General features: G+C 45.9%; 1 protein-coding gene across 1 annotated transcript in view; it reads right to left on the bottom strand.

The window, feature by feature from the left end:
- Positions 1 to 24,603, bottom strand: part of UBFD1 (ubiquitin family domain containing 1) — a 52,366-nt gene that overhangs the window by 18,266 nt on the left and 9,497 nt on the right. The window contains exons 2-5 of the mRNA XM_082260138.1: positions 24,248 to 24,493; positions 18,094 to 18,302; positions 7,501 to 7,566; positions 6,023 to 6,128 (exon numbers count right to left, since the gene is read on the bottom strand). Of these exons, the coding sequence (XP_082116264.1) occupies positions 6,023 to 6,128; positions 7,501 to 7,566; positions 18,094 to 18,302; positions 24,248 to 24,493 (627 nt within the window). The remainder of the gene's footprint in view (positions 1 to 6,022; positions 6,129 to 7,500; positions 7,567 to 18,093; positions 18,303 to 24,247; positions 24,494 to 24,603) is intronic.

The following is a 24,603-nucleotide window of genomic DNA, read 5'->3' as shown; positions in this document are numbered from 1 at the left end:
CAACAAATTGCTGCAATCTCAGCGCCCTTAAGTAGTTAAAAATATAGACACAAACACACACAGTATATTGTCAAATGTATTGGGACGCCTGCCTTTACACGTACATGAACTTTAATGGCATCCCAGTCTTAGTCTGTGGGGTTTAATATGGTGTTGGCCCAACCTTTGCAGCTATAACAGCTTCAACTTCTCTGGGAAGGCTTTCCACAAGGTTTAGGAGTGTCTATGGGAATGTTTGACCATTCTTCCAGAAGTGCATTTGTGAGGTCAGGCACTGATGCTGGACAAGAAGACCTGCCTTACAGTCTCTGCTCTAATTAATCCAAAAGGTGTTCTATCGGGGAGAGGTCAGGACTCTGTGCAGGCCAATCAAGTTCCTCCACCCCAAACTCGCTCATCCATGTCTTTATGGACCTTGATTGGTGCAGTGGTGCGCAGTCATGTTGGAACAGGAAGGAGCCATCTCTAAACTGTTCCCACAAAGTTGGAAACATGAAATTGTCCAAAATGTCTTGGTATGAGGACGCCTTAAGAGTTCCCTTCACGTAAATAACACCCTACACTATAAAAAATTAATTTATATCAATAGGGAATGTCCTATGAAATACAACAAAGTCTGGGACCGCTGGCTCAATGTATCGAACACATGTGTGTAGTGATGGTGATCTTGCATCCCCCTTCTGAGTGCCTCTTACCTCTGCCTGACTTACGCAGGTCGTGTTTTCCTTTACCCCACTTGTGCATAAATACGTGGCATGTTTATACTCCTTGCAAACCTAGATGTGACTGCTTACCTACGTTCTCTCTTTGTGACTTATTTTGATCTCCTGATATCATCTGTGTGCATTACATGGTTACTGATTGTACCGAACTATGCATCTGTACGTATGCTTGAACACTGTACTTCTTGTATGTTTTTGTTCTTTTTTTTTTTTTTGGTGGGAAATAAAAATGTTTAATTAAAAGAGTTCCCTTCACTGGAACTAAGGAGCCAAGCCCAAGCCCTGAAAAACAACTCCACTACATAACCCCCCCTCCAACAAATGATTTGGACCAGTGCACAAAGCAAGGTCCATAAAAGACATGGATGAGCGAGTTTGGGGTGGAGGAACTTGACTGGCCTGCGCAGAGTCCTGACCTCAACCTGATGGAACACCTTTGGGATGAATTAGAGTGGAGACTGCAAGACAGGTCCTCTCGTCCACATCAGTGACTGACCTCACAAATGCACCTGGAAGAATGGCCAAACATTCCCATAGACACACTCCTAAACCTTGTAGACAGCCTTCCCAGATAAGTTTAAGCTGTTGTAGCTGCAAAGGGTGGGCCAACTTAATATTGAACCCTATGGACTAAGACTGGGATGACACTAAAGTTCATGTGCATGTAAAGGCAGGCATCCCAATACTTCTGGCAATATATTGTATATCTATCTATCTAGTCATCTTTTATAAACCACAGGTTTAAGGAAAGAAAATCGCTTGATTCTTCAATCCCTCTCCCTGCACTATTGTACTCTGACAGCGGAAGGTTTCCCGGCCATCAGAATACAAAGATCAGTGCTGGCGCTATTGTGGTCGTCAGTGATCGCACAAAAAAAAAAAAAAAAAGAAGACAGACTGGTTGTATGAAGTCAAATCGATAGATCATCCTCAGTACAACCAGCCTGCTCATAGATGGATCGAAATTCGGCAGATTCAGACGGCTTAAGCTTGCAACATCTTCCAACTTAGTCTATGGAAAAATGTAAAAGCCTTAAATTATAAACAAAAATTTAAAAAAATGTTTTTAGGGAATTTCAGATGGTTATAAAGAAGACATTTATTGAGGCTGAATCATATGTAAAGGCTGCGATAGTTATATAGGGATCTCTAGGTAATGCTACTCTCTGCTTTTCGAAAGCTGGAATCACACAGCCATCTGCCTGCCTGTCTCCGATTTCATTTCTTTGGCTCACTGACTTAGAACAAGTTTGCAGCAAGTTAAAACTAGAGATGATTTGTTTGCCCTTTGCAATTACTATATGTAATTACTAGTGGCAAATAATATATCAGTTTATAAATAATGTAAGGCTGCATCGGTCCATTATTGTTTTATTGTTTGTTCATCTTTTCCCTATTTACATGAGCAGGATCCATCAATACGAAGTTGGCACAAAATACATTCAATTAAAAGGCACAAGAGTAAAGGAAGCTGGTGGACATTGTTACTGGTATATCTTAAGTCGGTAAGATGTCCTTACTTGCCGAAATTAATTTCTTTATATCTGAATTTTTAAAGTGCCATTCAACTCAAAACCAATTTTCTTTACCGTTCATGGAAGGACATAGGAGTTCATCTACTGTCAGGTTATACTGCTTCTTACAGGGAGTTAGGAGACTGGCAAACCTCACCACTGAAAAAGTGATCACTTTTAATGAACAGTCAGTTGAAAAAAATGACACCATGCTCATAGCTGCAGCCATGTGCTTGTTTTAACCACTTCAATTCCAGGCTTTAAACCGCCTAAGAGCGTGAAGATTTATTACTACACTGCTGGTGTTTTTTTCTTGGTGACTTCAATCAAGACTCCATGCTATACCACTGCTTGAGCTGGTCTCTACATAGCAGCAGGTATCTGGATCATAAGTTCCTCAACACTAGCTTTGAAGTCCATACCCGGACCCCACTGGGGGAATTTATCTGGTATCCCGAGATGGGATGCAATCTAGAACCTGAGACCCCTATTGTTGTGTCCTATTTGTCAAAATCTTGCTCATGTCCACAGGGATCTCCACGTCCACGCTGGACCTCCTGTTTGTGCCCAGTTACTGGGACAATTTGTCAGCAGAAGCTCAAATCACACCAGGGGAACCCTCTCACTGGCAGAGCCAACCTCAGAACCCCAAAATCTAGTTGAGCCTAAGGACCCCGTCATCTATGATTTACAGTTTGAGTCCCAACAGTCCTCCTCTATAGAGGCTGATATTGAGCCACCTGCTGACGACAAGGGGTTTACAAGGGTTTGCCTCAAACTTGATTGATACAGTGCATATTACCCTGCATCTGGGGGTTCAATCTGCTGTTACAGGCCTTAGGTGTTTTAGAGCTCCTACAGCTGCCAAGACCTTCCCACTACACCTACTCATTAAGGCATTCTTCTATAAGGACTAGAAAAATGCTAAAGGGTCCTGGATCGCTGCTGACAGTGTATCAGAGCTCATCTTCCCTTTTGAGAGAGTCCTCATAAATGGATTGTTTCTTCCCATTGTAGATGCACCAGTTATCCACATTTACAAGCAAACAACCAGATAGTTTAGAGGTGTTCTCATCTTTCAGAACTTTACGGAGACAGCTAAACTTGCTGTTCACACCCTATTTTGGCAGTGACCGAAATCTGCTAAACCATGCCAGAGCAGATATACTCCTTTAAAGGGAACCCCCCCCCCCCCCCCCAATGCCAAAGCAGACCATTCTGTCAGTGAGCGATTGAAAAAAATGTCTGGTGTTTTGTGCTTAAGTTGTGATGGCATTTTGCAAGCATCAAAACTTGTGTCTTGCATTGGACCGATCTCTGTAAAAATGTGTAGGGCTCTCTTGCTAAGTGCTTGGGACGCCAATGATATCAAAAAGGAACATCTGGCTTGGTTGCCCTTTGAGGAATGCCATCTCTTAGGACCTGCTGTTAACGTTAGCAATGCCGGTAATGGCCTGGGCATGCTCCTGCCTCAATGCAGGATGTCTGTGGAGGGGTCAGAGAAACCACACTGCATTCCATCAACTACTGCAGTCATTGTATGTAGGCATATAGAGTCTGTTTCTTATTGAGACAAAAGAGCTTGCAGTTCTTTTGCTGAAAATATTCCATCTATTCTGCGTCCCAAGAAGTACTCGCTCTAAGCAGTAGACTTTACCTCCACCCTAGAACTTTTTTCCTGCATTCTTATTGTGGAACACTGAAGAGGATCTGTTTTTTGCAGTCCGAGTCCTTCGGCTGGACCTTACATGTGCAGGCTTCACTTGGAGACTGCCCTCTGGAAAAAACACTGGAAATTTTGGGTCATCAAATCGGCAAAGATGTTTACAGTAGTTTAGGACCTCACTAAAGAGATGCTATTTCTGTGGACCTTCTGTGCACCTTTGCTCTCTTCCTTACCTTAGTTAACTTCAGCTTTCCTACTGCTGTTGGACTGGCTGGGCTCAAAGAGAGGCATCCACATGTTCCCTTGGGATCAAGAAGTTCCAGATGTTACTTTTCAGTTTCTGGCTGGGGACAGAGGTGTCTTACAGTCACCCTGGGAAGGTTTCTCTGTCTAGTGGGTTACTGCACCTCGTTCACTAAAACCACCTTGTCAGGGGATCCTTCTGTGAGTCAGCGTACTTATCAGATCTCTGTTTGGCATCTTCGGAGTTCTCCAGAATCTTCTACTCTGGGAAGGTTTGGAAATTGCTTCTTGTGGACCACAATGGTTCTCCTGGTGACAAGATTTTGAAGACTTTACCTTCTGGATCTCCCCATCGAGGTTTAAGGGTTCAGTAGGAAGTATCTTGTACTGGATTGTCAGCAGGTGGAAAACACTAGGTTCATGCTGCATGTATCTCTTGAGAAGGATAGTGTAAGTAAAGAGGTCTCCATGGGACCAGATCATCAGGAATTTGGTCCTTCCTTAGAAGGTTTCAAAACCGCTGCAGACCAAGTTCCTTCAGATTCCTTACTTGTTCCTGCTGCCAATCAGACCAGAGATGCCTGCCAATTGCTGCTCTGCAGAGGATGCTGCATGAGTTCGGGACAGGTATCCGATTCCTAGAATCATTCTGCAAAACTAGTCAAGCAGATGGGCAGGGTTATCAGTCTATCCTCAGGTAGACTGGAAATGTTGGGTGGAAGGATTTTTCTGCTTAGCCTTCAGGTTGGATGTTTTTGGTGCACCAGTTGGGGTTGTGAGATACCCTTGGTTCTGCCTATTCTCTCTCCACCCAGAGAAGGACTGCGTTAGCTCTACTTTCCTCTTCAGGATTCCTTTAGGACTGATTTCCCTGGGGTTCTCTCCAGTCTTTTGTCCATCCATTGGGATGCTATGTTGTAAGGGCTTTTCAAATTTGATATCTTGCTACAAGATTGGTTGTATGACCAGGCAAGCCTTCACTCATTACGGAACCACTTTACCCACTTAAAATTGTTTGCCTCCGTTAACGCTATCAGTTGTTGGCTTGTTTTTAATCCTATTTTGGTAGGGTGTTTTTTCCACCTGTTATTTGGCTGGATTGCTGGTTTACTCTCCAGTTTACACGGGAAAGACCTCCTGCGCCCTTCAGTCAGCGGTGTTTTTCTTCACCCTGAGTTTGAACATCACTCCTCTGTCCTTTTCTTGTTGTGGTAGTTTCTCTGCCTTCCTATCTACCCTTGATTCAGGGGTTGGTTCCTTTAGAAACCCTGTCATAGTCAGGCAAATTATTTGGTCCGATTAGTGGCTGTTGCTCATCCCTCAGTTGGACAGCTTTTAGATGTCCTGACTAACAGAATTCCTGTCTCCCTCAATGGATGATATAGAAAATAGGATTTTTGTACTTACAGTAAAATAGTTTTCTTGTAGTCCACTGGGAGACACGGGTCCTACTCCTCTGTTTTCTCTGGCCCCGAGTCATGCTTTCTCACAAAACTGAGGCATGCTGGGTAGAGAAAGGACTACACAGGCACTGGCTTACAGCTTTCTCTATTTGCCAGAGTCCCCATCCTACTGTAGGCAGCAGTATAACTAAACTGTAATATAATTGCCGTGTCCCTCAATGGACTATAAGAAAGATTTTAGGGGAGAGGTAAACCAACTGATCATAGGCAATCACCTAAAGAGAGTAGCAGAGTAAATTATGGCAGAGAGATCGCACTGTAGCAGTACCAAAAGACATATTAAACTAGGGGTTGAATCAGAACATATGGCTGCAAATAGAATTAAAACATGCCTTTTGGTAGGACTGCCCCTTTATTTACACTTGGAATGTATGTTTTTATAAGTAACAGCAACTCCAGTCTTTCATTACTCACCTTTCGTACCAATCCATAGCTGATCTTGCTCCAGTTTAAATGTTAGTCTGACTTTCCCTCCAGACTTATTGTACATACCGGATATTGGCGTAGTTGGAAGTCGCTCCTGTAACACACAGTAATAGTGAGCACTAACTGCGGATGTTGTAGTGACAACCATTAAAATGACATTTCCTCTAGCAAAGTGAACAAGCACTGTACTTTTCAGGTATAAAATTGTACAAATAACTTTGCAACATGCAGTGCTGTGTTCCCACTACAGATCCATCCATAACTGCAAATCATAAATATCTCAGACTTACTAGACAAGCATTTTCAGGGCTTTACTAAGGGATCTTACTTCCTGGTAAAATTTGCTATCAATTTAAAATCTGCTCAATCTAATGATGGACTTCTGTTGAAGGGGCTTGTTGGAAATTTTTTCTCGATCAGCTATAATCTGACCAGGGAGAGTCACCATTGTCAGAACAATCACAATGCCTCAATGGGGAGGATTTCTCTATCCACCTCTACTGTGTGGATGGAGGAATCCATTACATTTTTTTCATTTAGCCCTCTGGCTTAAAGTGATATTAAAGTCTTGTTTTTTTCAAAAAAAAATAACACTGGTTATACTTACCTGCTCTGTGCAGTGGTTTTGCACACAGCAGCCCAGATCCTCTTCTTTTCTGGTCTCTCGCTGGTACTCCTGGCCCCTCCCTCCTGCCGAGTGCCCCCACAGCAAGCAGCTTGCTATGGTGGCACCCAAGCTGAGCCACTGCTGTGTGTGTCCATTCAGACACAAAGACGTGGCTCAGCCCCGCCCCCCCTCTCTCCTCATTGGCACACTGCCTTTAACTGAGTGAGCCAATGGCGCTCGCTGCTGTCTCAGCCAATGAGAAGGGAGATTCCCGGGCAGCCAAGCCTCTCATGCAACATCGCTGGATCGAGATGGGGCTCAGGTAAGTATTAGGGTGGCTGAGGGAGGCTGCTGCACACAACGTTTTTTTTTATCTAAATGCATAGAATGCATTAAGATTAAAAACCTTCTGCCTTTAGAACCACTTAAAAAAAAAAAAAAAAAAAAAAAAGTCCATCTATGGCGAACCTAAAAAAAAAAAAAAAAAATCTTTCTCTTCTTAGGTTTCAGTGGAGTACAGTCAGTTAAAAATGGGAAACATATTCCCATTTCCATTAAAAACTCAACGTATATAAAACGCACCACACCAAAATGCATGTAAATTATGCATTCAAGCATGCATTAAAATGCAAAAATTTCCAATGACAGAGGTAAGAATGTAAGGAGAGAATGAACTGGGAGGTAAGCTGACCCAACATTTACGAAAAAGCAGTATCTCGCTATTCACTTGCTGCTGGAAATACCACCGATGTCAATAATTTGGCTGCTCACATTTCCTGAACACTGGACAGCTGCTACTGTTAGGGGGCAGCTGACTTTACACTTCAATGGTCTCCAGAGCAGGAGTATGCTTTCTTACCTGCACTCCTTTTATAGACGGCATTACATCTTCCGGTTTTCCTTTATCCAGAACTTTTCTATGTTGCTAAAAATGTATAATATTAGAAGATTAGTTCAGAGCAACAGTAAGCCAAATAAAAAAAAATCACCTTGAGGATGAACTCCAGGCAAAACATGCTGTGTGTATATATGTGAGTACACCCCTCACATTTTTGTAAATATTTTATAATATCTTTTTATGTGACAACACTGAAGAAATGACACTTTGCTACAATGTAAAGTAGTGAGTGTACAGCTTGTATAACAGTGTAAATTTGCTGTCCCCTTAAAAATTACTCAACACACAGTTATTACTGTCTAAACCGCTGGCAACAAAAGGGAGTATAAAAGTCAAGTGAAAATGTCCAAATTGAGCCCAAAGTGTCAATATTTTGTGTGGCCACCATTATTTTCCAGCACTGCCTTAACCCTCTTGGGCATGGAGTTCACCAGAGCTTCACAGGTTGCCACTGGAGTCCTCTTCTACTCCTCCATGATGACATCACGGAGCTGGTGGATGTTAGAGACCTTGCGCTCCTCCACCTTCTGTTTGAGGATGCCCCACAGATGCTCAATAGGGTTTAGGTGTGGAGACATGCTTGGCCAGTCCATCACATTTAACCTCAGCTTCTTTAGCAAGGCAGTGGTCATCATCATGTTGGAATACTGTCCTGTGGCCCGGTCTCCGAAGGGAGGGGATCATACTCTGCTTCAGTATGTCACAGTACATGTTGGCATTTATGGTTCCCTCAATCAACTGTAGCTCCCCAGTGCCAGCAGCACTCATGCAGCCCCAGACCATGACACTCCCACCACCACGCTTGACTGTAGGCAAGACACACTTGTCTTTGTACTCCCCACCTGGTTGCTGCCACACACGCTTGACACCATCTAAACCAAATAGGTTTATCTTGGTCTCATCAGACCACATGACAAGGTTCCAGTAATCAATGTCCTTAGTCTGCTTGTCTTCAGGAAACTGTTTGCGAGCTTCCTTGTGCATCATCTTTAGAAGAAGCTTCCTTCTGGGAAGACAGCCATGCAGACCAATTTGATGCAGTGTGCGGCGTAAGGTCTGAGCACTGACAGGCTGACCCTCCACCCCTTCCAATCTCTACAGCAATGCTGGCAGCACTCATACCTCTATTTCCCAAAGACAACCTCTGGATATGACGCTGAGCACCTGCACTCAACCTCTTTGGTCGAACCATGGCGAGGCCTGTTCTGAGTGGAACCTGTCCTGTTAAACTGCTGTATGGTCTTGGCCACCATGCTGCAGCTCAGTTTCAGGGTCTTGGCAATCTTCTTATAGCCTAGGCCATCTTTATGTAGAGCAACAATTATTTTTTTCGGATCCTCAGAGTGTTCTTTGCCATGAGGTGCCATGTTGAACTTCCAGTGACCAGTATGAGAGAGTTAGAGCGATAACACAAAATGTAACACACTTGCTCCCCATTCACACCTGAGACCTTGTAACACTAACGAGTCACATGACATCGGGGAGAGAAAATGGCTAAGTGGACCCAATTTGGAGATTTTCACTTAAGGGGTGTACTCACTTTTGTTGCCAGCGGTTTAGACATTAATGGCTGTGTGTTGAGTTATTTTGAGGGGACAGCAAATTTACACTGTTATACAAGCTGTACACTCACTACTTTACATTGTAGCAAAGTGTAATTTCTTCAGTGTTGTCACATGAAAAGATATAATAAAATATTTACAAAAATGTGAGGGGTGTACTCACTTTTGTGAGATACTGTATATATATATATATATATATATATATATATATATATATATATATATATATATATATATATATATATATATATATATTTGAGCTGCACGATTCTGGATAAAATGAGAATCACATTTTTTTTTCTTAGAATAAAGATTATGATTCTCAGCGTAACATCATCTTTTACATTATACAAAAAAAATTGGGCTAACTTTACAGTTTCGTTTTTTTTTTTAATTCATTAAAAGTGTATTTTTTCCCCCAAAAAATACAATTGAAAGACTTCTGCACAAATGCAGTGTGACATAAAAGATTGCAACGATCTCCATTTTATTCTCTAGCGTCTCTGCTAAAAAAAAAAAATATATATATATATTATATAAAATGTTTGGGGTTCTAAGTAATTTTCTAGCAAAAAATACTGATTTTAACTTGTAGGCAACAAGCGTCAGAAAAAGGCCGCGTCCTTAGGAGGTTAAACTGCCCTCACTTACGGAAGTTCATTCCTTTGATCTAAAAGAACGAAAAGATACATTGTAAAGCATTGGGTTTAGAACCCATTCACACTAGCGCGACTTGTGAGGCAACTTGTGTCGCCCCAGGTCGCTTGACATAACAAAAGCAATGTTAATCAATCAGTGCCCTCTTAATTGGCACTACTGAAGTCGCTCCGACTTCAGAAAAAGGTCCTGTACTACTTTGAGGCGACCTGTGATCCGACTTGTCCCATAGACTTCAATGGGAGTCGCCTCCTTATCTTAATTAAAGCGACTTGTTATAAGACTTTCCAGGAAGAAGAAAGATTAGCCAGGCATTCCCCACATTGCAGCCATGCCTATTTGGTATATATATATATATATATATATATATATATATATATATATATATATATATATATATATATATATATATATATATATATATATATATATGTAATGGTATATATTCCATTATCTCTGCTTGGTCTGTGTGAGTGGCACTGGTGGACACAGATAAGTGGCACTGGTGGACAATGATTCATGGCACTGATACGTGGCACTGATACGTGGCACTGGTGAACACTGATTCATGGCACTGAAACGTGGCACTGGTGGACACTGATTCGTGGCACTGGTGGACACCGATTCGTGGCACTGATACGTGGCACTGGTGGACACTGATTCTTGGCACTGATATGTGGCACCGGTGGACACTGATTCTTGGCACTGATATGTGGCACCGGTGGACACTGATTCTTGGCACTGGTGGGCAGTGGCACTGGTGGACACTTATATGTGGCACTGGTGGGCAGTGGCACTGGTGGACACTTATATGTGGCACTGGTGGGCAGTGGCACTGGTGGACACATACGTGGCACTGGTGGGCAGTGGCACTGGTGGACACATACGTGGCACTGGTGGGCAATGAGGAAATGAGTAAAAAAAAAACAGAAAAGGGGAATTAGGTCACAACATCATATTCTGATCGGCCAAACACAAAGTCATCTGTCATATAAGCCGCAAGTCGCGCTGAAGTTGCGGTAAAGTCGCGGTAAAATCGCGGTAAAAAGTCGCTCCGACACGGGGCGACTTATGGTCGCGGCAGTGTGAACCGGCTCTTATAGTTATCTAGCAGCCATAACAATGTTGATAAACATTTGCTGGAGGCTCTTTTTTTTGACAGCTGTGAGTGATTTTAATTTTAACTATTTTTTAACGATTAACTGCGCAGCTCTAATATAAATATATATCAAGTTCCATTCTTGGCATCTTATAGACATCAGAAGTGGTGCATAGCAGGCGTATGGAACGTTGGTAAGGAATGGGGGTTTATTTTGAAATGCAATACAGATGGAAATTAAAATGCATTGTTTTTTTCTTTAGCAGAGTAGGGAAAGGCTAGAGCTACTGTCCTAGGAACAAGAAGTGAGGGAGGATCTCACCCAGGCAAGCAGTAAAACTCAACAGGAGTTCTGATCTTTACCACTCTATCAAAAACAAAAAAGTTTTGACTGGACATACACTTTAAAGTGTACTTTTTCCTTTTTTTCCATTTTGGATAGAGCAAGGAAGACCTATAACCCATTTTGGATAGATGATAAAAAACTGTGTCCCATTGGGGAAATTTCCCTTCACTTCCTGCCCCATAGCCAAACAAAAAGAAAGAAGAAATCCCGGGGTGTCAATAGGGTCACCAAAACTAGTGTGCCCATTGGAAGATTTTCCCTCTATTACTGTTTGGGTCAACCCAAAATTTGGGATTTTCTTTTACTTTCATTTTCAAGAATTGTAAACCGGACAAATAGAGAGGTTGAATCTCCTTAACAGAGAGAAAGACAGCAAAAAAAACAAAAAAACAAAAAAAACAAAAAACACAGATGTCTAATCCCCCGCCACCCTTTACAAAGCAAAAACTAAAAAAACTGAATTTTTGTAAAATCTTACCTGTAAAATTCCTTTCTCTGAGTCCTCCGACAGTCGCCGCCGCCTCTAAGTCATCACTATTGGGTATTGACTTCCGCTCCGCAGGAGTAGCTAGGCATAAGACTTAGTCAAAAAGAACAAAGGCATTTGCATATACACACCCCTGGGGGCTGTCCCACTAGGTCAATACCCCCCTGCAGTGACCACTCCCAACTCAGTTTGGTAGCATAGCAGTAGGTAATAAGACAACAACCCCAAAAGAGGGGCGGGGGCGGCGACTGTCGGAGGACTCAGAGAAAGGAATTTTACAGGTAAGATTTTACAAAAATTCCGTTTTCTCTTACGTCCTCCGACAGTCGCCGCCGCCGCCTCTAAATCATCACTATTGGGATTTCCCAAAGCAGTGTAGATATGAGGGGTGGGAGACGCAACCGTAGAAGAGGCAACGCAGTACCCATATCAGAGAAGGGAACCTTACCCGCACAGTAAGAGAACCTTCTGGGCAACAGAAACAATGCTCAACAGGAGCAACAACCCAGGAAAGCAAACACCAACAGCCAGGGACCCAGAAACAAACAAGGGTCCTTATGGCACTGCCGCACTGAGAACTTTGCGGCCAAAGGAGGCATCAGCTGATGCCAGAACATCTACCTTGTAGAATTTTGAAAAAGTGTGCACCGACGACCAAGTCGCAGCCTTGCACACCTGAGACACCAAGGCACGGTGCAAGTAGGCCCAGGACGCACTCAAAGATCTGGTAGAGTGCGCCTTAACAGGGAAGGGTGGAACCCGTTCCTTCAAAGCATAGGCCTGTTCAATGGTCTGTCTGATCCATTTGGCAATGGTTGCTGCAGACGCAGCCATGCCCTTCCGAGGTCCCTCAGGAAGGACAAAGAGGGAATCCGTCTTCCGAAAGGATTCCTTAATCAGGTAAACCCTGATTGCCCTGACAACATCCAAGGAATGCAAAGCTATCTCCTTAGGATGGTTAGGCTTCGTACAAAGCGAGGGCAGGACAATGTCCTCATTCAGGTGGAACTCAGAGATCACCTTAGGAAGAAAAGACGGGGGTGGTTTGAAGACCACCTTATCCTTGTGAATAATCAAGTAGGGAGAGCGGCAAGACAACGCCGCCAGCTCCGACACTCTGCGAGCCGAAGTGATCGCCATCAAAAAGGCAACCTTCTTAGACAGCAGAGGCAACGATATCTCCCGGATGTTTTCAAAGAGAGCACGCTGTAACACGGACAGAACCAGGTTCAAGTCCCATGGAGGTAAAGGCTCCTTTCTGGGAGGAGCCAAATGTCGCACACCTTGAATGAAGGTGCGAATCAAGGAATGAGACGCAACAGGGCGTTGAAAAAGAACAGCCAGTGCAGACACCTGGCCCTTTATCGTGGCCAGCGCCAGGCGCTGGTCCACTCCAGACTGGAGGAAAGCCAACACCCTCGACACCAAGAGCGAGGAGAGAACCCCCTGGACTCACACCAGGCAAAATAAGCTTTCCAGGTACAGTAATAGATTTTACCAGATGAGGTTTTCCTAGCCTTGATTAGTGTAGGGATAACCTCTGGGGAGAGACCCCTGTCCCTCAGGACCTGGGTCTCAACAGCCAGGCCGTTAAAGCAAGCGACTGTAAAGCAGGATGGAAGATCGGTCCCTGAGACAGTAGATCTTCCCGCATTGGCAACCGCCATGGAGGCGCCACTGCCAGTTGAACAACGTCGGCGTACCAGGACCAGCAAGGCCAGTCCGGCGCCACCAGAATCACCAGGTGCGGTTCCGAGACTAACTTGCGGAGGAACCTGGACAACAACTGAATCGGAGGAAAGGCATACATCAGACGATACTGATGCCAAGGGGCCACCAACGCATTCGAGGCATCTGCCAGAGGATCGAGTGTTCTTGCCACGAACCTTTCCACCTTGTGGTTTAGCCGAGATGCGAACAGATCCACGTCCGGGAATCCCCACTTCGCACACAGCATTTGGAAGACCTCCGGGTGCAGGGACCATTTCCCCTGGTCCAGGGTCTGGCGACTCAGATAGTCGGCATGCCAATTCTCCACACCCGGAATGTGAACTGCTGAAATCGCCGGAACATGAGTCTCGGCCCAAGACAGAATGTCGGTCACCTCTCGGGCCGCCCGGGCACTCCTCGTGCCCCCTTGGTGGATGATGTAAGCCACCGCGGTAGCATTGTCCGTCTGTACCCGAACAGGATGGCCCCGAAGTCGGTCCGACCACTGGAAGAGGTCGGAGAAGAAGTCGTATCGCTCTCAATTCCAGCACATTGATCGGGAGGGAGGACTCCTTCTCCGACCAAGTACCCTGGGCAGACAGGTTGCCCAGGACCCCACACCAGCCCGACAAGCTGGCATCCGTGGTAATCACCGTCCACAACAACGGACGGAAGGACTTGCTCTCTGAGACCGCTGGGGACTGGAGCCACCACAGAAGAGCCAATCTGGTCTGACGACTCAAGGAGACACTCAGATCCAAGGACTGAGGAAGTCTGTCCCACCTGGCAGGATCTCCGCCTGGAGAGCCCGCGTGTGAAACTGAGCAAAAGGTATCGCCTCGAAGGCCGAAACCATCAACCCCAGGACCTGCATACAAATCCTGAGTGACGAGGACGGATTGTCCCTGAGGGACCTGAGCTGGTCCTGTAAGGTCCGGAGTTTGTCCTCCGGCAAGAACACCTTCGCCTGAGCAGAATCCAGAATCATTCCCAGGTAGGGAAGGCGAACCGATGGAGACAACGTCGATTTTTGTACGTTGATGGTCCATCCGAACTCCTGTAGCGTCTGCACCGTGGTGGACAGATCGCGCAGCAGGTCCTGGCTGACACTCGACCTCAGGAGAAGATCGTCCAGATACCCCAGGACCGCAATGCCCTGTGCCCTTAGCAGGCCAAGGACAGGCGCCAACACTTTGGTAAAGACCCTTGGAGCCGAAGCGAGACCGAAAGGTAACGCCACAAACTGGTAGTGGTCCTCCGTGATCGCGAACCGAAGGTACCTCTAGTGACCCTCGAAAATGGGGACGTGCAGATACGCATCCTTCAGATCTATCGAGGCCAGGAATTCCCCTGGGCTCAGGGAGGCCACCACCGAGCGGAGAGACTCCATACGGAACTTCCGAACGCGCACAAAGCGGTTCAGCGCTTTTAGGTCCAGAATAGGACGTACTTTGCCCTCCTTCCTGGGCACAGTAAACAGATTTGAATAAAATCCTCGAAACCTGTCCTGATGAGGCACCGGGATAATCACCCCTTGAGCAAGAAGGTCCTGCACGCGCCCAGGGGGCAAATGAAGATTTGAGGCAAAAAATCTGTTCCCTGGCTGGGACAGGAATTCAATCTTGTATCCTGATGGAACGATTTCCTGAACCCACCTGTCCGAAATCCGGAGCCGCCAAGGTTGGAGGAAACCGCGCACACGTCCCCCCACCCCGGAATTGGGCGAGGGCGCCCCTTCAGGCGGAGGCGGATTGACCCGCCGAGCCGGCATTGCCTGACTTCTGCTTGCCCGCCCAGGGCTTCTTCTGGCCACCCTGGCCCTTGAAGGGCTTGCCCTTCGATTGATTTCTGAAAGGCACGAAAAAGGACCCCTGAGTGGACCGAGATGCAGAACCCCGCTTGCCACGAAAGGACTTGTTCTTCGGGTTCTGGGGCAGCATGGTGCTCTTGCCCCCTGTGACACCCTTTACCAGGGTATCCAACGCCTCGCCAAAAAGGCGAGAACCAGCATAGGGAAAATCAGCAACTGTTTTCCGCGAGGACTGGTCAGCAGACCAGCTCTTCAGTCAGATCAGGTGACGGTTAAGCACTGAGACACTAGACAGGCGTGCTACCAAAGGGGCCTCATTTAAGGCCGCATCACACAAATACATGATTCCTTGGTGAATTTGATCCACCACATCCAGCTAGGCAGGTGGAACAGCGTCAGACAAGGTTGCACCTAAGCACCTTAGTCCAATCAGCCACCGCCTGAGCCACTAAAACGGACGCGAAAATGGGTTTGAGCAACGAGCCCGCCACCGTATAGGAATGGCGGGCTAGAGACTCCAACCGCCGGTCCGTGGGATCCCGAAAAACCGGAGTATCCTCTGAAGGAACCAAGGTAGCCTTGTTCAATACGGCCACAGTGTGATCCACCTGTGGAGGCACACACCATCGAGATTCCGTAACCGGCGCAAAGGGATAAAGCAATTTGAACCGACTAGGTACCAGGAATGGATGTTTCAAAGTGCGCCACAGTTCATTAACAGTGTAATGAAACTCAGCGGGACAGGGAAAAACCTGCGCCGACTTGCGGGTCCTGTGTGTCCCAAATGAGGACACCATGCCCGAAGGACTGGGCTCATCCTCCAAATGTAGTGTTTCCTTTACAGAAATAATCAATTCATCCATGGTCGCGCGCTCTGCAGGCGACCCCGGGGAGGAAGTATCAACCCCCTCCACCTCCCCCTCAGACCCCAGCGGGTCCAAGGATGAGCGAGACCCTGAAAAGGGCACGCTCGCCGCAGCAGCCATATCACCATCTGAATCAGAGGAGAGAGACAATCTGGGCCTCTTCCTAGCAGCACGTTCAGCCATCAGCACCTCCATATTGGACACTAAGGTCGCCACTACAGCGGCCCAATCGGGTTTTAGAGGGGCCACAGGAGACCCGGGGCCCCCCACCAGAGTTGGGGGGAATTTGCTGTCCTGAGAATCCATTGCCTAAGATGAAACAACAGTGCAATAAATTTGGTACTGCCCCTTTAAGACCGCTGCGGAGTGCGCAGCCCACCGCACAGGTACAGTGACACAAGAACCCCAAACTGGAGAAGAAAAAACTGAGCCAGAAATGACAATACAGAAGGGTGAGAGAGATAGTCTGCAGAGCCCCACAGAGTGTTACCACCAATGTCGCTGCCTCAGAGGGAAAGGAAGTGATGTCAGAAAAGGGCTGAACTACAAGCTGCAATGACTCAGGGAAAATGGCTGCCCATAGGAATGAATGGAAGGCTTCGGCAAAATGGCCGCCGAACATGCGGTCGGACCGAGCGTTCTGCCAACGCAAGATGGCGCCGGATGGCACCAAAACAGCATGTAGTAATGCCCCTAGTGAAGCCAAACATGCTTGCCCATACCTAAGATGGCGGACCGCGCGGATTTTACCCCGCTGCGGCCGCTACACACACAGTCTGTCCCCCCACAAACACCGAAGTGACACAGGGGAAGGGGGGCCCCCACAAAACATACAGCACCGCAGCGCATGTACAAGCGATCCCACAGGGAACAAGGCACAGACATGGGGAACACACAGCAACACAGGACTGCCACCCCAGACAGAGGTCCCACACAGAAGTACTTACCTGTACCAGATGGCGTGGGGAGCCTCTCAGAACAGAAAGCCGCTGTCCTCATCTGACAGGGAATGCCGTTAGCCAGGGACATTACACTGCAATATCGCAGATGTGCCCAGTGAGGTAGCCACCTCACGGCTGCATCCCTGCTGCGAGCAGGGATGGGTCGTTCATAACGCCAGGACGAACCATGGCTGAACGCTCAATGGCGGGCTGGGGGTCCATCTGACCCTCTGCCCTGGGGGACCAGGGCAGTCAGTCCGAATCCCAGCACCGCATGAATCCATCTTCTTCCGAAGAGACGACTAAACACTAAGCTGACAAAACAAACAGCTAGTAAAATGAGAAAAAAACTGACATTTTTAAAGAAAATCAATAAAAAACAAGATTAGATGAGACTGTAGCCCCAGCACAGGGAAGCCTAACTACTCCTGACGCTAGGCAGAAAGAAACTGAGTTGGGAGTGGTCACTGCAGGGGGGTATTGACCTAGTGGGACAGCCCCCAGGGGTGTGTATATGCAAATGCCTTTGTTCTTTTTGACCAAGTCTTATGCCTAGCTACTCCTGCGGAACCGAAGTCAATACCCAATAGTGATGACTTAGAGGCGGCGGCGACTGTCGGAGGACATAAGAGAAAGAAAGTTTTGCCTTAGGCCCCTTTCACACCTGGCGGTCCGTCGGCGGACTCAGTTTTTCTTAGTGGGGGATCGATCCACCGATCCCCCGCTGAGCAGGGGGATGACAGCTCTGTCTCCGTGCTGTATGCAGAGACAGAGCTGTCAGGTCCCTGCTCTTCTCTATTGGGGAATCGGATAGAATAGACTGTCTGTCCGTTCTCATCCAATCCGATCCGCTGGACGGATGGAAAATAGGGTTTCCATCCAGATTTGACGGATCGGATGTTAGCGGACATGTCTCCACTGACATCCAATGCCCCATAGAGATGCATGGGGCATCCGTTCAGATCCGCCAAAAAAACGGACAGGCGGATCTGAACGGTCCGCCTGTGTGAAAGGGACCTTAGTGAATTTGTAAGCTCATATTAAATGGAATCATGAGTAGGTGGGCCTATACATACCTTCTGCTTGCACAGAGGCTCCTTCTTGGTTTCTTCTTCTTTCACCTCTTGTTGGATGGTTTCTTTGGGGGTGGTAACAGCCAAGACATCATTGATGGTGGATCCTACTACCATTACTTTTGCCCCATTGGTAACTTTGATTTCCCTTAGTGTTTTGTCCTCGGGAAGTAACCCCTTAAACATGACTTTCTGCATAGCTGGTGGAAGACCTGCAAAGGATAAAAAGGAGGAAAGTCAGAAATATCTAAAGTGAAATTTTCAGCAAATTGGGGTCAGTTGATTTTTTTTTTTTAAAACAAACATTCAGTTGCTAATTTTCATGCACTGGCATATGACAAACTCATAGAGCTAGCTTAAAGTGGAACTCCACTCCTTTAGTTTGATAAAGCACTTCGTATTATAATAATCAACATTTTGTTTTCATAATATCACTTTTCACCATTTTTCTTTTTTGCATTTCAGTGCTGTTGTTCTCCTACAGCCACTTCCGGTCTATATGCATACGCACCAGCATCAGCTGTGACTGGCTTCCTGACAGTAAGAACCGTGAACAATGCCTGCACAATGTGTGTGATGCCATTGAGGCTTATGGTCTCCACCAGGAGTGCATGTGACAGGGTAACAACACAGGAGCACAATAGACACCCAGCTGTCACCCTGTAACCCTGTAACAGTAAGCACCTTCATGGCATGATCACTAAGTATTTTGCAGTAAATTTGCAGATTTAAAGCAGAGTTCCACCCTGGGAAAGTATTTAATAAAAATACCCCCGGGACAGTCAGGGCTAGTGCATTCCACAATGGATAGCCTCTGATCTGTCCCGGGTTGCACTTACCTTTTAGAAGAAATACTTACCTTGAAAATGTATTGTCCAGCGCTGTCATCTCAGGTGTGGGCAGCTTGAAGCCAGCGCGATCCTTTTCTGTGTCCTCTTCGGTCCCACGATGCACTGCACCGGCCCCGCCGTCACTTCCGGTGCCTCAGCGTCATCCCTGCACAGCTTCTGAGCATGCCCAGAAGCTGTTTAGCAAGGTATGACGGCGCCTACACCGGAACTGACGTTGGGGCCAGCGCAGGCGCATTGATTCCTGGGAGCGATGACGTTCAGCTCCCAGGAATCATTGCAAGCCAGGAAGTGACGAATCGCCGTGGCTGCCGAGGGGAGGAAGAGGAAGTAAGGTGAGTATATTATCTTCTAAACAAGGTAAGTAAAAAAAAAAAAAAAAAAAATTGCAAAAGGCAGAGTAGAAAGTTGTCTTCTAACCCTGAGCTTCGGGGAGTGGCGCATGCGTAGTGTGGCGTCTATTGCAGTTTGCGGTGACAGGAGCGGAAGGCTTATTGCTGGAACCTATTGTGTGACAGAGGAGCTGAGGATCGTGCATTGAGTTGGAGAAAATGTCTATGTGACCCCCTATAATCAAGGGGTCATATATTTCCGGTAAGGAGTACCTTACTAGATCACTGGGTGAAGTGTGGAGGTGAAGGCTTAATCTGCACTAACTATCAAGTCTCTGCCACATTGTGTGACACCAATGATATGTGGACTGGTTGATGCTGCATATGGACTGTTTGCACTTTACATTAATGTTGGGCACAGATTGATTGATGTTTTGAATTTTGATTGGTACTAATTATGAATTGTTGATTTAATATCTGCACAGGCACTTTATATTTATGTTTGAGCGCGACACTTTCCTTCTTTTAAACAATCGTTCAGCACATTTGCTTTTTTGTTGCTGCTCACTATAAGGAAGCAATTCCTTTAAATTAATAATAATTAATTAATTATTTATTAAATTATTTATTCACATATATACATATATATTTTTTCTTATATACACGGTTGAACCATTTGCGCAGGTTTTTGGTTACACCAAACCCCCTTTTTGATAAAAATTGCAATTATCCATTTGTTTTTCAGGTGACCCGGAGCAAGAAGATGGAGGTAAGTATAATTTTAGGGTGGAACTCCGCTTTAAAAAGATTCAAAGTAAAGCTTGAAATGACATTAAATATTTTAAAGCCTATATGAGATTTTAGGGGTTTGGTTTAGATCGACTTTATCTGTAATTCCATTTTTCCTGCCATTACCAATCAGACATGAGCAAAATTATACACACATTCAACAAAATCTCTGTCACAGAAAATACTTAACCCATTTAAAGCATGGGAAACTCCTAGGGGTTGATTTACTAAGGGCCAATTCACACCATTGCGTCGATCTGCATCTTACTTCAGCTGTAAAATGCAGATCAATGGAGGGACATCTGAAAAACAATAATTTCCAAGGTGTCCTATTCACACCTTGAGGCTGCGCATGCATGTCAATGGATCTCAAAATGTATGTCAACAGACATCAGCAAGCGTTAAAAACGCAACTAAAATGGATGGAAATGTACATGTGCATTTTCCATACATTTAGTGCAAGTCAGTGTGATTTGGCCCTAAACTGGAGAGTGGAAAATCTGGTGCAGCTCTGCATGGTAGCCATTTTGCTTCTAACTACATCTTGTTCAATTAAAGCGGTAGTATACTCTGCTTTTTAATTTTTACCTACAGGTAAGCCTATAATAAGGCCTATAATAAGGCTTACCTGTAGGTAACATTAATATCCCCTAAACCTGCAAGGTTTAGAAGATATTCACCCTGCATGCAGCCGCTGAAACCAGCGGCTGCATGTGCTCTGAAGGTCCGGCGTATCTTGCCGGACTTTCAGAGCTCCTTGCTGGCTCTTTGCCTGAAAGTGAACTCCCGCGTGCTTGCTGCCGAACCCGGAGGAGAGAACATGTCAGCTCCCTCAGCGGTGTCCGGACGACTGTGTGGGGGGCTTTGATCTAAGGTAAGTATTTCATAATGTGCTAGTATGCGATGCATACTAGCACATTATGTCATTGTCTTGCAGGGTTTTTTGTTTGGGGGATACAACCGCTTTAAGCTGTAAATTCACCTTTAAAGAAAAGCTGTAAGGTGAACTTACACTGGACCCCCTCCCAATCCCCCCTGGTCCCGCTGTACCGGAGTCCCGCGATCCTCCCCTGTCAGACACCAGAACGCCGCTTCACGGGATTTGATATTCCTGCAGCTTAAAGGGTAAGTTCACCTTTACAGAAAATCTGTAAAGTGAACTTTCATTGGATCCCCTCCCCATCCACCACAGTCCTGCTGTACCGGAGTCTCGCAGTCCTCTGCTGTCAGGCAACGGGGCGTTGCTTCACCGGTCTAGGAATTTGAAGTCCTCCTGGCTTTCTCTCCTCCAGCGCTGACAGGAAAGGATAGGTGGATTCTGATTGGTCAGTGCCATCCATGAGACGGTGCTGACCAATTAGAATGCCTCCTATATCCATGCACACTGAGGAGGTACAGATAGGAGATTAAAGGATAAGTTTACCATGATCCCAATGCTGCAGCAGCTGCCCCGCCCCCCCCCCCTCCCTGCGGCAACAGTACAGGAAGAAGTTTCCCCTACTAGTTGTCACTTTTTAAAATCAGCACAATCATGCAGGGCTGCGCCCACACGGCCACGTCATTCATTCACACAGCTCTGTGTGTGAATGAACTACAAGCCCCAACATCCTTTGCGGTTTACGGCTTGTAGTTCTCAATGAACTACTACGGCCCTGTGGAGTGCCATGGTAGCTCATAGATTTCTGTCAGTGTATCTGCTTGCCCATACGGGATATTCAGTACACAGATATACTGACAGATCTGAAGGAGACCTGCATGACACCAGCGATCTTCTGATTGGCCCTGTGCTGATCACATGCACTCTCCCAAGAGAAAAAAAACCCTCTAGCAATACACACCAAACTGAGCATGTGCAACCTGACTCCAAAGGCTCTGTCTTAACCGGACATGTTTTGGAGTCAGAGGATGATGGGGAGGATCTGTGCATACAAGATCAAGCAGCTTTTTTACACAATGCAGAGGATTAACCCCTTAGGTTCCACAGTAAGTATAACAAGCATGCTTTATTGCATATACAGAATGATTTTTTACGGTTGTGGGTTTAGTAACACTTTAAAGCTGAGTTCCACTCATTTTTGTGTTTATTACAAGGAAGGAGGTGGAGAGGAGAACTTCCGCTCAAGCAGAAGTGGGAGCAGGTATCTGTCAAACTAGGTACACATTCCTTTCACCCTCTCCCTCACCCCAATAAATGACATGCAAAATGTGGCATTTTTTGTGGGAGAGGAGTGCTTACTGCGGATCTTCCTCTTCTGGGTGGAGCTCCGCTTTAAGCATACATTCTCTTCTTTTATAGCCCAGGGGTCACTTTAAAGAAAGACTATGTAGACAGAAATATGTAGTCTCCCACTAATAATGTGGCTTCAACAATTTCAACACTTTACAATTAAAAATCACTGTCCTGCATGGCAATAAATAAAAGCAGCGAAAGAAGCCTGTGGCCTACCATACTGCCGACAAGATTGAGAACAAATATCGTAAAAAGTCTCCTTTCTAAAGCCATATACAGTATCTCACAAAAGTGAGTACACCCCTCACACTTTTGTAAATATATTATATCTTTTCATGTGACAACACTGAAGAAATTACACTTTACTGTAAAGTAGTGAGTGTACAGCTTGTATAACAGTGTCAATTTGCTGTCCCCTCAAAATAACAACACACAGCCATTAATGTATAAACTGCTGGCAACAAAAGGGAGTACATCCCTAAGTGAAAATGTCCAAATTGGGCCCAATCAGCCATTTTCCCTCCCCGGTGTCATGTGACTAATTAGTGTTACAAGGTCTCAGGTGTGAATCGGGAGCAGGTGTGTTATATTTGGTGTTATAGCTCTCACTCTCTCATACTGGTCACTGGAAGTTCAACATGGCACCTCATGGCAAAGAACTCTCTGGGGATCTGAAAAAAAAAGATTTGAGTCTTTACATAAAGATGGCCTAGGCTATAGTAAGATTGGCAAGAACTAAAACTGAGCTGCAGCACAGTGGCCAAAGCCATACAGCAATTTAACAGGACAGGTTCCACTCAGAACAGGCCTCGCCATGGTCGACCAAAGAAGTTGAGTGCACATGCTCAGCGGTCATATCCAGAGGTTGTCTTTGGGAAATAGTTGTATGAGTGCTGCCAGCATTGCTGCAGAGGTTGAAGGGGTAGGGGGGGGGGGGGGGTCAGCCTGTCAGTGCTCAGACCATAAGCTGAAAACTGCATGAAGTTGGTCTGCATGGGTGTCATCCCAGAAGGAAGCCTCTTCTAAATATGATGCACAAGAAAGCCCACAAACAGTTTTCTGAAGACAAGCAGACCAAGGACATGGATTACTGGAACCATGTCCTGTGGTCTGATGAGACCAAGATAAACTTATTTGGTTCAGATGGTGTCAAGCGTGTGTGGCAGCAACCAGGTGAGGAGTACAAAGACAATTGTGTCTTGCCTAAAGTCAAACATGGTGGTGGGAGTGTCATGGTCTGGGGCTGCATGAGTGCTGCTGGCACTGGGGAGCTACAGTTCATTGAGGGAACCATGAATGCCAACATGTACTGTGACATACTGAAGCAGAGCATGATCCCCTCTGTTCAGAGACTAGGCAGCAGGGTAGTATTCCAACATGATAACGACCCCAAACACACCTCCAAGACGATCACTGCCTTATTAAAGAAGCTGAGGGTAAAGGTGATGGACTGGCCAAGCATGTCTCTACACCTAAAGCCTATTGAGCATCTGTGGGGCATCCTCAAACGTATGGTGGAGGAGCGCAAGATCCCCAACATCCACCAACTGGAGGAGTGGAAGAGGACTCCAGTGGCAACCTGTGAACCTCTGGTGAACTCCTTGTTCAAGAGGGTTAAGGCAGTGCTGGAAAATAATGGTGGCCACACAAAATATTGACAGTTTGGGCCCAATTTGGACATTTTCACTTAGGGGTGTACTCACTTTTGTTGCCAGCGGTTTAGACACTAATGGCTGTGTGTTGAGTTATTTTGAGGGGGCAGCAAATTGACACTGTTATACAAGCTGTACACTCACTACTTTACATTGTAGCAAAGTGTCATTTCTTTAGTGTTGTAACATGAAAAGATATAATAAAATATTTACAAAAATGTAAGGGGTGTACTCACTTTTGTGAGATACTGTATATCAGTGTCCCAGTGCAGCAATCCTGATGACAGCCTATGAAAGAAGCCACACCTGTGAGTGTATGAATCTTCTGTTTAAGGCTTGCTCCGGTGCTGTCCAATGGGAGTCTCACGTCGTACTTGTTCTTATTCCAGATGATCTTAAATTCCACATGTTCTTTCTCTGACTCAGAGTCCTCTCCATTGCTGACTGCCTCTGGCTGTGCAGGGCCATCATCCTGAGAACTTGCACCTTCACTCTCCACACAGCTCAGCTGTAACTTCTGTCCATCCGCCTCCATCCCCAGCTCTTCCACTTCTAATGGAGGAGAATAAAAGACAGGTGAGCTGGTCAGGGCAGCAACATACAAAGCAAATTAATCCACATTGAATGACAAATGGTGACAGCAAAATCAGGGGCCTCTTCTC

Source organism: Pelophylax lessonae, assembly GCF_965119305.1.
Source record: "Pelophylax lessonae genome assembly, chromosome: 6".
In the NCBI taxonomy this organism is placed as follows: Eukaryota; Metazoa; Chordata; class Amphibia; order Anura; family Ranidae; genus Pelophylax; species Pelophylax lessonae.
This window is presented reverse-complemented; position numbering and strand designations above follow the sequence as displayed.